The 16057-nt window shown below is 35.8% G+C and overlaps 1 protein-coding gene across 1 annotated transcript in view; it reads right to left on the bottom strand.

Annotated features, from left to right (window-relative positions):
• Nucleotides 1–2308: 2308 nt before the first annotated feature.
• The window catches only part of LOC121411286 (aminopeptidase N-like), a 21462-nt gene continuing 7713 nt past the window's right edge, over nucleotides 2309–16057 (bottom strand). Inside the window, exons 4-17 of the mRNA XM_041603929.1 lie at nucleotides 15737–15891; nucleotides 14899–15012; nucleotides 14327–14461; nucleotides 13667–13798; nucleotides 12973–13145; nucleotides 12473–12564; nucleotides 11217–11353; nucleotides 9924–10127; nucleotides 8657–8739; nucleotides 7649–7774; nucleotides 6751–6921; nucleotides 6057–6194; nucleotides 5441–5519; nucleotides 2309–2665 (exon numbers count right to left, since the gene is read on the bottom strand). Of these exons, the coding sequence (XP_041459863.1) occupies nucleotides 2516–2665; nucleotides 5441–5519; nucleotides 6057–6194; nucleotides 6751–6921; nucleotides 7649–7774; nucleotides 8657–8739; nucleotides 9924–10127; nucleotides 11217–11353; nucleotides 12473–12564; nucleotides 12973–13145; nucleotides 13667–13798; nucleotides 14327–14461; nucleotides 14899–15012; nucleotides 15737–15891 (1889 nt within the window). The 3' untranslated portion in view covers nucleotides 2309–2515. The remainder of the gene's footprint in view (nucleotides 2666–5440; nucleotides 5520–6056; nucleotides 6195–6750; nucleotides 6922–7648; nucleotides 7775–8656; nucleotides 8740–9923; nucleotides 10128–11216; nucleotides 11354–12472; nucleotides 12565–12972; nucleotides 13146–13666; nucleotides 13799–14326; nucleotides 14462–14898; nucleotides 15013–15736; nucleotides 15892–16057) is intronic.

The following is a 16057-nucleotide window of genomic DNA, read 5'->3' as shown; positions in this document are numbered from 1 at the left end:
TTAGTTTCAATCAATGAAAGATGTATTACAAAGGTGAAACACAATGATTGATTTGATCAACAAAATAATAAAAGGCAAATGAGCAAGGTGTACACACAATGTTATTTCTGTATTTTCATGGTATTCTTCAAGTTGTACACAAATGTTTGATGTAAGCCATCATGATAACATGGTCACGTTTAATTGCTGTAGAGACCGCCACTCTAGCGCTACACCATCGTCTTTCGAGACGAACGGACGCCGACGGATAGAAATTAAAGAGAGATTTAATTACACTTTCTACTACACTTGATAATAATAGTAATGATAATAGTAATAATAAAAAATGATAATAATGATAATTTATAGCGTTATTTTATGAGGAGCCGATTATTTCGTTTCTTATTTTATTGGCGCACTGTAGTACTCCGCCTTTAGCTACTGCTAAAGGCGCTTGGTGCATTAAAGGGGAAGTTCATCGTAAAAATAATAAGAAAAATTAATGGTAAGGTTTGAGGAAAATCTATATAGGATTAAGGAAGTAATCATAATTTTACGTTTGGGATTTGTGACGTCACAAACGAGCAGCTGCCCCATATGTTATGTAATATAAAATGCATAATTTTCCATTTTTAATGGTTCGTGTCTTCGTGATGACCTTTTTTTAAAGAAACGGGTGTAAAATGGTTTGTCTATTGATATACTAAATGTGCAGTAAAAACCATTTTTCAGTTTTCTGAGAAAATTACATTTCATTCTTTTTTTACCGTTCGATATGTAGGAAAGCTGCTCGCATATGACGTCACAAATCAAATAATTAAAACAAATATAACTTTTTTATTCTTTGACGGATTTTTCTCGAACCTTCGGCAAATTTTTTTTCTGCTATTTTTACTTTAAACTTTTTGACAGGGTAAACTTTCCCTTTAACGGAGTTAATTGTGTTGGATGCAGGACGATGTGGAACAATCATACCATGGCCAATCTCTCATCACCATTTACCCACCTGTACTTTTGATTTTAATTTCAAATTTCACTTTCCTCGGTTTCGTATATGCACATCTGTATTCACTCTGTACGGGACATTATTATAAAATATCTTGATTAATAACTTCCATTGTTTGAATTGGCATGTCACACCATTGGCTCTCTCATGAACAAAAGAAAGACAAAAAATGTATATATACATGTATGTATATCAAAATTGCACTGATTATGACAATTAAAATGATAATGACAATGACACTGATAATCACAATTGAATTGATTTTTATTTCTTAAAACAGCCATTCTTCGGGGCATGTATATACAATCAAAATCATACGAAATGTGAATGGCAACATTTGCATTAAACTTGAAAAAGGTCAAGTATTAGAAAACAAAAGTAAATTATGAAAAATGGAAAAGAAAAGGTGATTATAAGAAGTAAATAAAATTATCACACATAACAACAAAATTGACTTACACATTTAGACTATTGATATGAGCATTGTTATTCACCGAAATGCGTGAAAATAAATGATCGAAACGAGGAAAGCACTGCTGAACTTGCTGATTTTTTGTGTAACATGAAAATGTATGCAAGCGGTCATGATTATGCAATATAGGTGGCTATTAATGCCATGTCCACATTTTCTTTTTATCTTATATCATCACATGAAATCCTAATTCATTATTTTCATACCTGTGTGTATGATAATTATTTCTCCCTTTATAACAAAATATGTTGTAGCGATGATTATCTTGCACAATAAATCAGTTGCCAATCTATTCATTCGTTCTTGGAGGAAAAGCATGAATAAATATAATTTCATAAAATACAAAAGAATAAGTGGGGATGTGAAACCATCAGCTGTCTTATTGCATATTCATGAAGACATGCATAGGATTGTTTCGCCGAAATAATGCAAAACTTTAAAATGTCATAATTTTGTTATATCCTGTCCAGCTCGAAGTATCGCTTAAGAAAAAAAATCCGATTTTCTGTTCCCTCTGTTCTGCTGTGATAATTTCTCTCCAAACTTTTACTGACTTTTGCCCTTTATTATACTGCTACTATTGACCTCACTCTATTGATATGATAATGTGATGTAGCACATGGTGGATTCCAGTTAATTTCGGAAAGCAAGCAAATCTGGCAATCATACGATCTTCTGAGAGTTACGTACGTCGTATACAGTTGTCATACGACATTTGCTTAGCGCGGATTAGTACAATTTAGACAAATTGTAGATCGTAGCCGTTAGATACATCGTAGGGACATCGTATGATTAGCGCAAGGTCACTGTACGACCATCGTAGGGGTATAATAACGGACGCTGTGTGATCAGCGCACATTTTACGTGACATCGTACAATGGAAAGACGTCGTGATGGGACAATATACGTTAGTCTCCTTAGTATTTCTGGGTGCTGTTTCAATTGTTTAACTCTTAAATATATAAATTATAAAAATACAGGCCTACATTCAATTCCAATATTAGAAGTAATGACCAAGCGAATCGCCCCCATTTTCCCTAATGACGTAGACGGATGATTCATTGCCTTTGATCATAAGCTTCTAACCAGTCCCGTACTTCTGGATATATAGCATCATAAAGATCAATGTTGAGCTTAGTATATGTAATGGCTTGCTGGAGAATAGTAACACCATATCCGAGATCCCTTGAATATACAAAGGCTGTCAACTGAAATGACAAATATAAAATGAACTTCGTTAATATTCACGCGGAACTTGCGTGCTATATAGTGGCATAAGATTATTAAACAGAGTGAGGCAAGAAACTTATTCGTGATCGATTGCAGATATGAAATGAAAATTTGCTATTAATCATAAAAATTGAAACCATCGAGAAGAAAATCAATCTTTTATTTTGTACGAAGCAGTCAATTAGTTGCGAAATATACAATTGATTTGACGACCCAAACCTCATTGACTTGCCGCATATAAATGAACAAGAAAAGAATAGAAATATTAATGACACGCCCCCCCCCCGATGATCTGTAGTCCCTCAGGTAAAGAATAGTCTTCGCAAGCATAATTAGAAAATACTTATATATAATGAAAAGTTTTCTTTTTCTAAAATCAGTTATTTCTAAAATCACAGTGTGTTGAAATAGTGCACTCTTAAAATGTTGGGAAAAACATACTGTCCACACGATTGCTTAAAAAATATCTTGTTAGTTTTCAACCAGTACTGTGTAGTTTTCACCCAAAGCACACATTATTGGTTTAAAACTACCCAGAATTGGATAGTGTTAACCAATTGTGTGGATAGTATGTTGCCCGACTTTTTTTGGAGCGTGGATGTGTGGAATTATTCACACTGCTAAAATGCTGAGATTTAACAGTGTGAAGGCAATGAATTCCTTCTCGGCGAAGAAGATTGCACACTGTATTCCACCTCCTTGGTTCCTCACTGTGAGCATATAATATTGTAGCACACTAGAAGAGACATTGGGTGATTTCAAGTACGGTGTTGACCTTTTGGTGTTGGTGTTAGGTCAATTTTTACACGAATTTAACACCAAACATAAAATGAAGATTGTCCTGAAATGTAAGTCACTAGTTGTTGAGGTGTTAATAATGTGAATTGGATCAGGTTTGCAAACTCTGAATAAGTTTTGGAGCCAGGGGAAGCAATCCAAATTTCAACACCAACACCAAGGCCAACACCGGACTTGAAATCACCCACTGTGTACCTTGGCTCTTTCTAGTATATCAGTCATTCGTTGTTATACATAAGGTTCGAACTGCTCAGTAGGTTCGTTATTCCGAAACACGCAAATTGCATATACAGTATAAATTACGATGACATCGTAATTTGTACTGTATCGTTTCATCCGAAAATGGGGGAAAAATGCAGAACTAAACATTGACATTATTGTGAATGTTCGTTATTTCGAAGGTATGTAAATCCGAAAAATAGGTTTTATTACTCCAATGTTTGATATAGAATTAAATATATAAAACTGATTATGGTTCGTTAGCAAGAAAATATGTAACGGATTCTACGAATCTGGTTTTATTTTCAGACTATCGAACCTTCAGACTAACGAATTTCATTTCGATTTTTAATATAGGTTTTCCCGTCCAATTTCATCAGAGTTGCAATTAAATTAATGAAAGGACGTTCAAATTCGAAATATTTCGCCCACCCTCTGCACACATAGTTCATTTTCATTCATTTAGCATTTAATTCCGTTCTATATCATTCCTTTGAATTTTGTAGAAATTCAATTCAGAGAGAAGCTCGTTCAAATTAATGGCCCTAAGGTGTCATTTAATTTCGCGACGACTAACTGATCGTTTAATTTCGCCTGAAACACCATTTTCAATTTCATTTATTGGCACACATATCTGCACTTTAAACTTCCAAATTCTGATAAAGTTTCTGTATTCATTTTTTTTTCAAACTTTACCCTATATTTCTATTTTTTGCTGATCTTTTCAGTTAGAATCATTTTAATCCATTATGTTTGATAAAGAGGTAATTCACGTAACACTTACAGGATATTGTTGTAAACGCTTATTCTTTTAGTGATTGATGAGTGGGTGCAGGGGCGGATCCAGGATTTCCCCCAAAGGGGGCACATTTTCCGGAGGAATTTGACGAGTAAAAAAAAGAAGGTTGTTAACTAAAGAATAAGGGTATTTCGTCCACGAAAAAAAAAATTGTGCCTTTAAAAAGGGGGGGGGGCACGAGTCGGCTGTGCCCTCCCCCCGGATCCGCCATTGAGTGGTATGCCAATGGTAGGTATTTTTTCTTCATCATCTTGTTCTTTTGTATTTTACATAATTTAAATCGTTTAGGGGAAGGGATGGGTATCATGGAATTGACCACAGTCTCGAGTTATGAAAGTGGAACAAAAACGAGTTGTTCCGATGATGGTCTGTCAGATGTAAAATTCAGCAAAATTTAGGAGTAAAACCCATTTCCATAATTATTCAAAAGAAGTATAAAAAACAACAACGAAAAACACTGTCCATATCTTGTAAGTGATTGCATATTAATGATTTTGAATTCCTAAACGTTCGCAAGGAAGGTACCGGTGCGAATTTGAAAACACTACTCAGCTATTTCAATTTGATCGTTCTTTATAAATGTTTAAATGAAATAACTATGAAATCGCGTGCCAGTAGAATTAAATTGAATTAAGTATTTGGCTATTTAAATGCTGATCTTATAGGTCAATCAAATAAGTTGCAAATTGAATTATTACATCATTAAATCATTGAAATTTTGACGAAATTGGACGGGAAAACCTATAAAACCCTCATAACGAATCTTTGAAATAGGGCCTATATGGATCCTTCGGACTACTACTCGAACCTTGGGGAATATAAACGAGATATATACCCCAAGCAAACGCAATAATTCTCTATTAAAGGTAATACCAGTTTGTTTATTGAAAATTCTAAACCATCATTATTTCATTGATGTATAATGTGCTTAACTTACCTCTTCGAGTTGTGCTTTCGTATTAAAATCACTGGCTATCGTACGAATGAGTGTCAACCACCTATATGACCCTCCGTACCTGAAAATACATGTATGCAAGAAATGTCATCATTATTGACGTAATGTTGAGATGGTTCGGGGTATATGTTGATAAACCTTGTATTCTATTTTTTAATTAACATCATCGAATCTTAATATGTAAGTGCATTTCCCCAAATAAAAGGCATATTGTAATAATGAAAAATAAACAGAAAATTTTTGATTTTTTTTCCAATAAGATACAGGCAGCTGGCAATTTTTTTAATAAAAAAAAAATCAGGTCAAATTTCATTCGATGTTCCTTTGAGAAAGGCATTCGCCTATTCTTATTCAAAATCATAGAGTCACACTTATCACTGTAAAAACACCTTCTTTGCCTACATAATTATTCCAATAACAGTCCATCCTAAAACAAAGTTCTCTTTATGTAGACCTAACTTGTTTTATTCCCGACGAGGCGACTGACTACGATATACCAACAAAATAACCTTTAGTTATATAAAAGACCAGATAGAGGGGGGGGGGGGGGGTGGGTAGAAGGGGGTGAAGGGGGTGTTGGAGAAAATATAACCATTACATGTTTTGTAAGACATCCCAGTTTTGTCTTAAGTAGTCCCATGCCAACGTCCGGCCGATGGGAGTGATTGTTACTTGTTCAAGAACAAAGCCGACCTGACGTGCTGTTCTTGGGTTTTGCATTGGATACTCCATCAGTCTGTAAAATAGGACAATACTAATAGGTTATACGCCATATAAGAAAAAAGGTATATCTTGACTCATTGCATGACTCAATAAACGATAACGACATTGGAATAATAAGATTAACACAATACTCCTCTTAATGCAGTTGTATACTTTCATCTCCGAAAAGAAACCGGCATTCTTAAACTAACTTTTCGAAGTCGGCAAACACAAAAAATAATCAATTCACATGAATTTCATTTAAAGAAAAAAATTTATGCACATTTTCACCTAACCACCATGATGACATAAACTGACTGACACGTATTTGTTCAGTAACGAAATGCATTTTGTTAACTCATCAATCATATCCGTTTTTCCAATTCCCATCATATGATCTTATCTGCATCATGCTAATTTCCTGCGCTTTAAAAATGACTTAAAGCGCATAAATGATTTTGACCAGTATGTATGGGGAAATGAAATCATGCAGATAAGAACCAGTATCCTTTATAGCTCTTATGGTGTTTCTTCTTGCCCAAATGATTCAAAGAACGCGAAAGCTTCTCTCAAGTTCTCTTATTTTTTACCTTTGTATCTGCCATGGACGTATCGTGCAGGCCAGAGCAGATATCCACAACTTGGTTTGTGTCATAGTAGATCTAGGATCGATATATAGCGACCATATATAATCCCATTCCTCGAAGGTGCCTTCCCTGATGGCGGTACAGAGCAATGTTTCCAGCGAATTGACGTCAAGGCTAAATCGGAAACATGAAGTACATCATATGATAAATCATTATTAATTATGTTTGAAAATGCCACTTTTACGCTATAGCATGTATAGGGAGCCAGTTATAATCTATATGCACTTAAAATGTTGGACAACACACTGTCCACTATGTTGGGTAATGTATGGTTGGTAAAAATATATATATTCTGGGCAATTATTATCAAATTGAGCAAATTTATTACCCAATTGGGCATATTTTAACCAATAGAAGTGTGGACAGTATGTTGCCCAGGATTGGTTAAAAGTTGGGCATTTTGGCCCAACTATTTTAAGAGTGTAGGCTTTCAGGAGTTAGAGAGAGATAGAAGGAAAATTGCAATTCATAGGTACCTATTTTGTGTTCTGGTTAACCTGTTCAATATTGTTGGTATCATACAAAGCGTTGAGCTTAAGGGGGTCTAACAATCAGTTTGGTGTTGTACCCATGAGCTGCCCCTCCCAAAAAAAAAATAAAATGCCCGAAAATCAAAGCAGTCTATAACCCTTGGATCTAGACTACAATATTGCCTTCTCATTCTTACTTCATAGAATAGAGATTTCTGAAAGTCTCCGGCTCAGCCTGCTCACTTGTTGAACGGATATTTTACATTTCGAAGCAATGTACATCCATCTGGTTACCTAAGGGCTACTTACAAAGTCAGATGGTTTTACAGGCTAAGACAGAAACAAGAGTGGATTTTAGAGAGGTAACTTACACATTACTGCTTGGGTCCGTGAGATTGTATGACGCCTTGAAATCTTGGAACAACTCTAAGGCATGACGACTGCAATCGGGATTCCGAACCTTACATGATATCGGTTGAATTATTTCTCTCGTCTTCCTGTAAAAAAATAATTGTATATTTACTTGGCATGACTTATCATCAAGAGACATCAAAGCGAGTATAAGTATCTATCTATCTATATATCTATATCTATCTATCTAACTACGGGGTATGGTGGCTCTGAAGGGACATCACAAATAAACCAAATCGCGAATATTGACGACGAAATTTGCTACAAAATTCTCGACGTCACCAATTCCGTCGTGAATTTCGTTGCGAATTATTCACGACGAAATGCAAGACGTCGGAAGTTTCGTCGTGGATTGATTTTGCTTCCTTATGTGGTCTTCGAACAAGCGCCAGAAGACGACTATGATTTCGAGTCGAACACGTGCATGTTGGCATGGGCTTGGCACTGAATTAAGAAACGAGACATATCGATCTAGCCTAAGTATACCGGTACTCTGCAACAACTTACTTAGAAAGTCTAGGCAATGGCAGCCTTAGATATATAAATATACATACTTATTCCACTTTGTACAAAAGGAAAATAATTTGAGGTCAAAACCTACCATTTTCACAGAAAACATGGTTAAAAGTCTTGGCAAGAGTTCCATATGCTGTACTGCCCAAGCAAACAAAATTCACGACGAAATTAGCGATGATATTGGCGACGTCGTGAAATTCGCGACAAAATTCACGACAAAAATTAGGGACATCGTGAATATCGTCGCGAATTTCACGACGGAATTTCACGACGGAATTGGCGACATCGTAAATTTCGTCGTCAATATTCGCGATTTGGTCTATTTGCGATGTCCCTTCAGGGCCACTATATGGGGAGGTGGGGCTTCTTTGCCCCTTGAATCCGCCAATGCATACCCATTACCCACAACCTTTCAGATCAATAATGAAAAAGAACTCATGTGGCATACTGACGCTTTATCAAGTGATATCGTCTCGACGTCAAGCTCCAGTCCAAGTTCGTCATACGCTCGATTCGTCAGCTCTCTCAGATATCTCTGTAAATACAAATAAAAGAGTGAAAGTGTATGATATAACATCACAAACAAGAAAACTGCTTACTTATCGAAATCATAACTTCTTAATACAAGGGCGCTTTAGGAAGCTAAGAAAGTATGAACACTAATAGAATGGACATGCCCTCTCCCTCGATTTTCAAATTTTGTAAAGGAGCCTATGACAGAGGGTCGTATCATCACCTTAGATCATCACCTTAGATGGACAAAAGACTCACAAAATCGCCTGGACGCCATGGCCCTGGGAAGCGGGGGTGTTGCGTGTGTTATTTTCCACAGGCAGCACCCCTGAAATCTGGTAGGTATGATAAATGACAGAAATGTAATGAAAATTAACGACGTTTTGTAGGAACCCCCCCCCGTTCAGAATTTTCCTACACATTGCTTGAATTAGTGCTTAAATTTACTCTTTTTCAGATCGGAATTTCACATATTTTCAGCTCGCGTTTCGCGCTCGCATAATTGATTTTCATTAAAAAAATGTTTAGAATGTCCTCTTTATAGGTTTAAATCTACCTACACGCACGCATGTTTATTCAGATACGCAGCTTGTTTTTTATCATACCGCTCGCCGCTTCGCATTCACATTATTAATTAAAGGACAACTCCACTCCAACAAAAAGTTGATTTGAATGAAAAGAAAAAAAATCCAACAAGCATAAAACTGAAAATTTCATCAAAATCGGATGTAAAATAAGAAAGTTATGACATTTTGATGTTTCGCTTAATTTAACAAAACAGTTATATGTACATACTGGTCGGCATGCACATGAGGAGACTGATGACGTCATCCACTCACTATTTCTTTTGTATTTTATTATATGAAATATGGAATATTCTAATTTTTCACTTCATTGTCAAGTGAAACAATAATTAATTCCTCCCTTAACCTGTGGAATTGGCATTGCTTAACATACATACATATATATATATATATATATATATATATATATATATATATATATATATATATATATGTATGTATATGACAATTGTGTCCCCCATACATATATATATGTGTGTGTGGGTTTAGATAAAAGAACAATGGAAAACTAAATTGTGTCCCCCACCTTTGAGCAGAGATTTTTGCCCATGTCAGCACCCCCATTGAAAAAAATCGTCCCCTTGGCCCTGCTGGACGCCTCCTATGGTGTCAAGAGTCTTACCTCGAATGGTCCTTGGAGAGATGTGGCAGCCAGATTATCCCTGAAGAAGATCAAATAACTAAGGACAGCATTCCATGGGGCTGAACTGAATTCATACTGAAGGTATCCAACGAGTTCAAAGGCCACTGACATCGGGAGGTAACCATGAAAAGCAAGATTCATGGAATCTTCCAGAAGCTGGGCTCGGTTTAGAACAGGTATGACCTATCAAAATAATATCATACCAAAATTTCGTTTTAACTAGACGAGGCGGGAACTCCTCAGAGGTGTATTATTTTGGTAAATGGGCGTGATTTCGATGTAATTTACACATACTACAATCAATGTTTCAATAGGGATTTCACGACATGCCTCGTGACCATACCACCAAACAATACTACACATTGGTCAAAATGATTTCAAAAGATTGAAGGCTACAGGTCAAACGGATAATAATAAAGAACGAATAAAGAACAAATTAAAAAAAATCAGATCGGAAAGGAAGGCTGCCCCGAAAATAGGAGAAAATGTGTATTCGAAATATTAAAAAAGAAAAGTGGAGCCACTTTCGTAGATGGGGTGGAAACTGAATACATGCAGTTCATACTATAATATACTCTGAGGGAAGGTAAAATGATATTACCGGGGCTATAGGTGACACAGATATTGACCAATGACAGTCATTATGAAATAGGACTGTGGAGCGTTGTGGTCCAGTGGATTAGTCTTCGGACTTTGAAACAGAGGGTCGTGGGTTCGAATCCCAGCCATGGCGTAATTTCCTTCAGCAAGAAACTGATCCACAGTATGCTGCACTCAACCCAGGTGAGGTAAATGGGTACCGGTAGGAAGTAATTCCTTAAAAAGCTGTGTGCGATATGAACGCCTAGCTTAGCCGGGTAATATAGGAGCGCCTTGAGCACCTAACAAGGTGGATATGTGCGCAATATAAATATCCTATATTATTAAATATCCTATATTATTATATATGTATAATTAATATATTACTGAAAGAATGTGCCAAATCTATACTTGAACAGTCAATTTCAATTAGTCATTAGGAATCGATGAATGATTGTTGGTTTGATCCTCAATATAAAACATCCGGACATGGCTGTTTTGGAAAATCTGTAACTGACAATTATACATTGTGTAAATAACTTTATAAAAGAAAAGGCTGAATGAATAAATAAATAAATAAATGAATAAATAAATAAAGTGATTTCAATGTCATTACAATATCAATAGTTAACGATTCTGTGTATTAGCTTCAGTGCCTTCATATTTAAGTGAATCAAAAAGTAAGACATGTACCTCGTGATCAGTTTTTAGTTGATGGATAAGTTTCATCCAGTTCTCTAAATCGTAGTTGATTCGGAAGAAACCAAACTGATGAAGGTTTCCAAGATACCAATCATCTAAACTCACTCCATCAGCTAAACTGAACTCATCTGCAACAAAAACATTTAGTTTGATTCCATTCTTCTGTGTTTTGAAACAAAACATAAAAAGCACTTGATTTGTGTTGTCAAATGAAGCGCCCTATAGGAGTTTTACATTTTACATGCCTATTGTGAAGCGTGAAGATAAAACAAATTTAAATACATATAATGATATTGGTCATCGAAACAATAGATTTGATTTTTTTTTTCATTTTAGTCAAATAGAGCCCTCACAACCATGACAACCACCAAACCCAAGTTTATCAGTTCATACCGGATCCCAGAAAATCTATTAATCTGTTTTTGTGGGTAGGAATTCAAATAAAATGTTCGTTCCGGTGCCCGTTTAATGAAGAATTTACCATTTCATTATGGTAGCTTTGTCAATATGGTAACTGCCAAAGAAACCCCCATAGAAACCTTGATTTTGATTGGCTGTATACAAAGCAACGTTGCCATGGTAGTTACCATAATGGCAAAGTTATCGTAGTCGTACTTCTTTATAAAACATGTCTAGAAAGGTCTTTAATGCTTCCATCTCGTCTGCTTGAATATCAACCCAGTCAATGAACATACAGTTCAAAACAGGGAAATAGAAATTGAAAGTTCCCCAACTCTTTCTTCGTTGGTTTAAATAATAGATGTCGCTACCTAATACGGGGAGTGAATAGGGTTCAATATAGGGGGCTTTACCCGTCCAAACTAGTCTGTGTCGACCACAAAAGTCTTTAACATGTCGTTGGCACAGATTCTTAGCCCGTTTTGCTTGTTTGCAACATACTTTCCAGAACGTAACAATAAGAATATTTATGTTTGCAACGAACGGGGTATCAAGTACACTTCAAACGATTCTAAGTCCGTACATGGAGAATTTTTTAATGCTACAAACCTAGTAAAGTCTGGTTTATCATTATTTTACAGGACGAAATCAGGCCTAGTTTGGTTTTGGTGTCTTTAAGAGGTGTTTCATATTTCTAGAATCCGTGAAATCAAACGAAGACATAATTTCTTGTATTTATTATATGATCTTTATTGGACACCGTGCATTCGTTGCAGGACGCGGTGAAAGGTCTCGTTAAATACACGAGGGAATAACGCACATGAAGTTTTTGTTTTTCAAACACTTACGTATTTCTTGATCTCTTATCCAAACTGAGGGCGAATCATTGAAATTTCTTGATCCATTATCGGTATGGGTAAGGTAGATCGACCAAACATATCTAAAAGAGAGGCAATGATTAAGCAAGTAGTAGTATGGGGTCCGATGAAGACATCATCTTTTGCTTTTTTTTTTTTGGGGGGGGGGTGTTTTCTTCTCATTATACAACCATTAAGTAGCACAAATATCGACTGTCTGTGCTTTGTAATATTGACTGATTTTACTTAAAAAAAATCATGGAATATTTACTGGAAAATTCTTTAAATCGCCGACTTGTCCCGACAAGGGACCTGTTAGGCATAAGGACACCTGGGTATACATTGAAGAAATTATTGACGTTTGGTGGGGTAGTGCAAGTCTCATGTTTACCACAGATGGACCTCTTTCATGAAGAAATTACACGTTCTAAGATTAAATTTCGATGATTACAATAACGTTGAATCGTTTATTGATGAACCTAATTGCTCACCCATACGGACTCTCTCTTGGATCGGACACCTGACCCTTGGCAAGATACCTCTGTTGTACCGCTGATACTGTTCTTTCATCAATCCTGGTCAGGTTGACCAGTGGATAACCCATTTGTAGAATCCATGTATCCATCACCTGCCAGACGTCAATGTTACCATTGCCCATGTCAGCCTATCATGTAGAGACAACAAAATATGTTACCATGGTTACACTCACACCAATTGAACCGACTCCTAATTGACCGATGGTATAAATAATTTTGTTCACCTGATTGCTGAGAAGGCATGCATGCTTATTAAAAAAAGAACAAAATAACAGAAGAACGAAGGCTTAAGGTCCTCTCCGAGGGATCTGGTAATGAGGACAAATGCCTTACCAAGAGAGAGAGAGAGAGGGGGGGGGGGGAGACAGGAATTTTCAGAAACAGAGGAGAGAAAAAAAAAATTGTATTAAACGTGATCCGATGTTGAAACAAAATATCCAAATACATGTCTGTCAAGCTATGTCATCAAGGTGCAGAGTTCAACCCCTCTGGTCTTTTCTGTGTTTAGGATATTCTTTTATTTTTCTTTTCATTTCATTTTTGAATAGCCCCTCCTGTATGATTAATTGTACTATAAAAAGGAAAAACAAGTTGCCCTGAAATGATCTCCTTGAGTGATAGATTATAATAATTTGACCTATCAACCTACCTCAGTAAGAGCATCCCACAATTGATCCGAGTTCGCATTCTTGTACTCGTACCTTCTAAGATAACGTTGGATTCCACTTCGAAATACGTCATCACCTAACATATCATGGAGCATGCGTATTACGGCTGCTCCCTGGTTAGGTTGTGGGATAAAGAATCAGGTTAACAATCAATGAAAGACGAATACTAATTAGGTATATGGAATGCTCAACTATGATTAAAAAAATAAATGTTTAGAAATGAAGCAGGTGACAATGATACATTCAGAAGGACATGAAAAAACCCGCGGACTATTTTTCAAAATGAAGTGAGAAACAAGGAAGATTGGTTATGTCTATTTAAACCGGTATTTGAGCTATTACCAATGTTGAGAGATGTTTAAAATTACCAATTTCATCTAACCCATCGTATAGCATACAGTGACGGGTCTAGTATCTTATAAATGCGGGGCGAATAAGTTAGAAGCCGGCGTAACTGTCCCAGTGTGTTTAGCATTATTTTTTTCTTTTAATAATTAATGACGAAGAAATATCACTGTCATCAACCAGTTTTCTGTTTTACAAATATATTATGAACAAATTGCATAATCGCTCAAAGAATTTCAAACATTCCTCAATTTAAACAATTTTTTAATAGCTGATTAAAACGTCAAAGGCATTACCTTGATATAGGAGATATCATCGAAAAGCTCGTCAATTTCTGATGGTGACGTTACATGTACCTTGATAGGATGTGACGTAGAGAGCGCATCAGTGGTCAGAATGAGGTGATTATTAACGGCGACCATTGTATCCAGCTGTACCGTAGTTGAAAATAATGATAATGGTGGTGATGATTATTATATTATAATGATGATGATTATGATGATGATGATAATAATAATGATAATAGTAATAACAACAATAACAACAACAATAACAATAACAGCAATAAAAATAATAATTACAAGAACAATGAAAATAATACTGATCATAATCAATATCAATTATAAGCTTTCGCGCGGGAAAATTTGCATTTTTAACTTTACAGTAATATGTTCATTTTATTCCATTGTATTTTGGTATTTAGCGTTCTCGTGAACTTTCCGCCATCCTGAAATGCGAATTCCTTGATATATAAAATGCTTGTATAAGGCAGGGCTACAATGAATATTAAAACTCCATGACTGATAATGTATTCATATGTGGTAATCAACTCTAGATAAGACATAAGAATGGCTGGTGTTGTAATTACAAACTTGATTTCCGGATGAAGGGCATCGGCCCCCAGATTTCCAAAGTACGTCCCAAATCCTTCGTTCAACCAGAGATCATCCCACCACTCCATGGTGACCAAGTTGCCGAACCACTGACATTAGAAAAATCATGAAGGTTGAAATATAACATATTCTATGATAGTTAGAATAAGAGAATTATAGATCCGGCGAGGGGAAGGGGTAATAATATCTGGTAGCTATCGACGAAATGCACTGTTTGGTATACCCACAGACATAATAGTAATTCAGTCATAGTTCGGTTCGATTTTTTTTTTCAGGTCTAAACTATCCAACAAGGAGAAGGAACAAGATGATGAAAAAGAAGAAGGGGTTGCGATATCTTATAAAGTAATGAGGTAATATCCACTTTCTATTTTCGATAACTAGTAATTAATTTTACATACATAATATCACCTTCCTCAAATTCATCATAAGTGAATGCTAATCAAGCAACTTCGCGAAAAAAACCTCCCACCTCCCCCCAAAAAAAAAAAAAAATGAGTGGTCCATGCGAAAAAAAAGGCCCATATATTAAGATCTTTTCTCCTGATCCTAAGTCTCGATACAGATCTGAACGAGAGCCATTAAAACTTTCACTCAGAGAAGTGTTTATACTGTTTACTCTATGATGTTGCCATATAGCTATAAGACTATATTTGTCCTTCTTTTGGCTCCGCCACCATGACATACATTATTATTTTACGCTTAAATCTGATTCTAATCATTTTTCTCTTATATTGTATTTTGTATGTAATGTTTTATATTGATTTGTAGTGAATTATATTATATGACAAAAAATAAATACAAGCGACATACTTGGTGAGCGACTTCATGTGCAATGACGGTTAGCATGCTCTCCTGATCAGATCTCGTATCTACATCCGGGTTAAAAAATAGTCCATCTTCTGGGTACGTCACCAACCCCCAGTTTTCCATACCCCCATGTCCATAATCAGGAATAGCAATCATGTCTGTATTGGAATATATTATATCATTTTCAGAATGGAATTAGTGAGGTAGAAAAAGAGAGGGAATAAAATTACAACTAGCACTAAAATTACTCCTGCTACTACTACTACTACTACTACTACTACTACTACTACTACTACTACTACTACTACTACTACTACTACTACG

The sequence above is a fragment of the Lytechinus variegatus genome, chromosome 3 (genome assembly GCF_018143015.1).
Source record: "Lytechinus variegatus isolate NC3 chromosome 3, Lvar_3.0, whole genome shotgun sequence".
NCBI classification, from domain to species: domain Eukaryota; kingdom Metazoa; phylum Echinodermata; class Echinoidea; order Temnopleuroida; family Toxopneustidae; genus Lytechinus; species Lytechinus variegatus.
The sequence above is the reverse complement of the archived record's forward strand: the minus strand, read 5'-3'. Positions and strand labels throughout refer to the sequence as shown.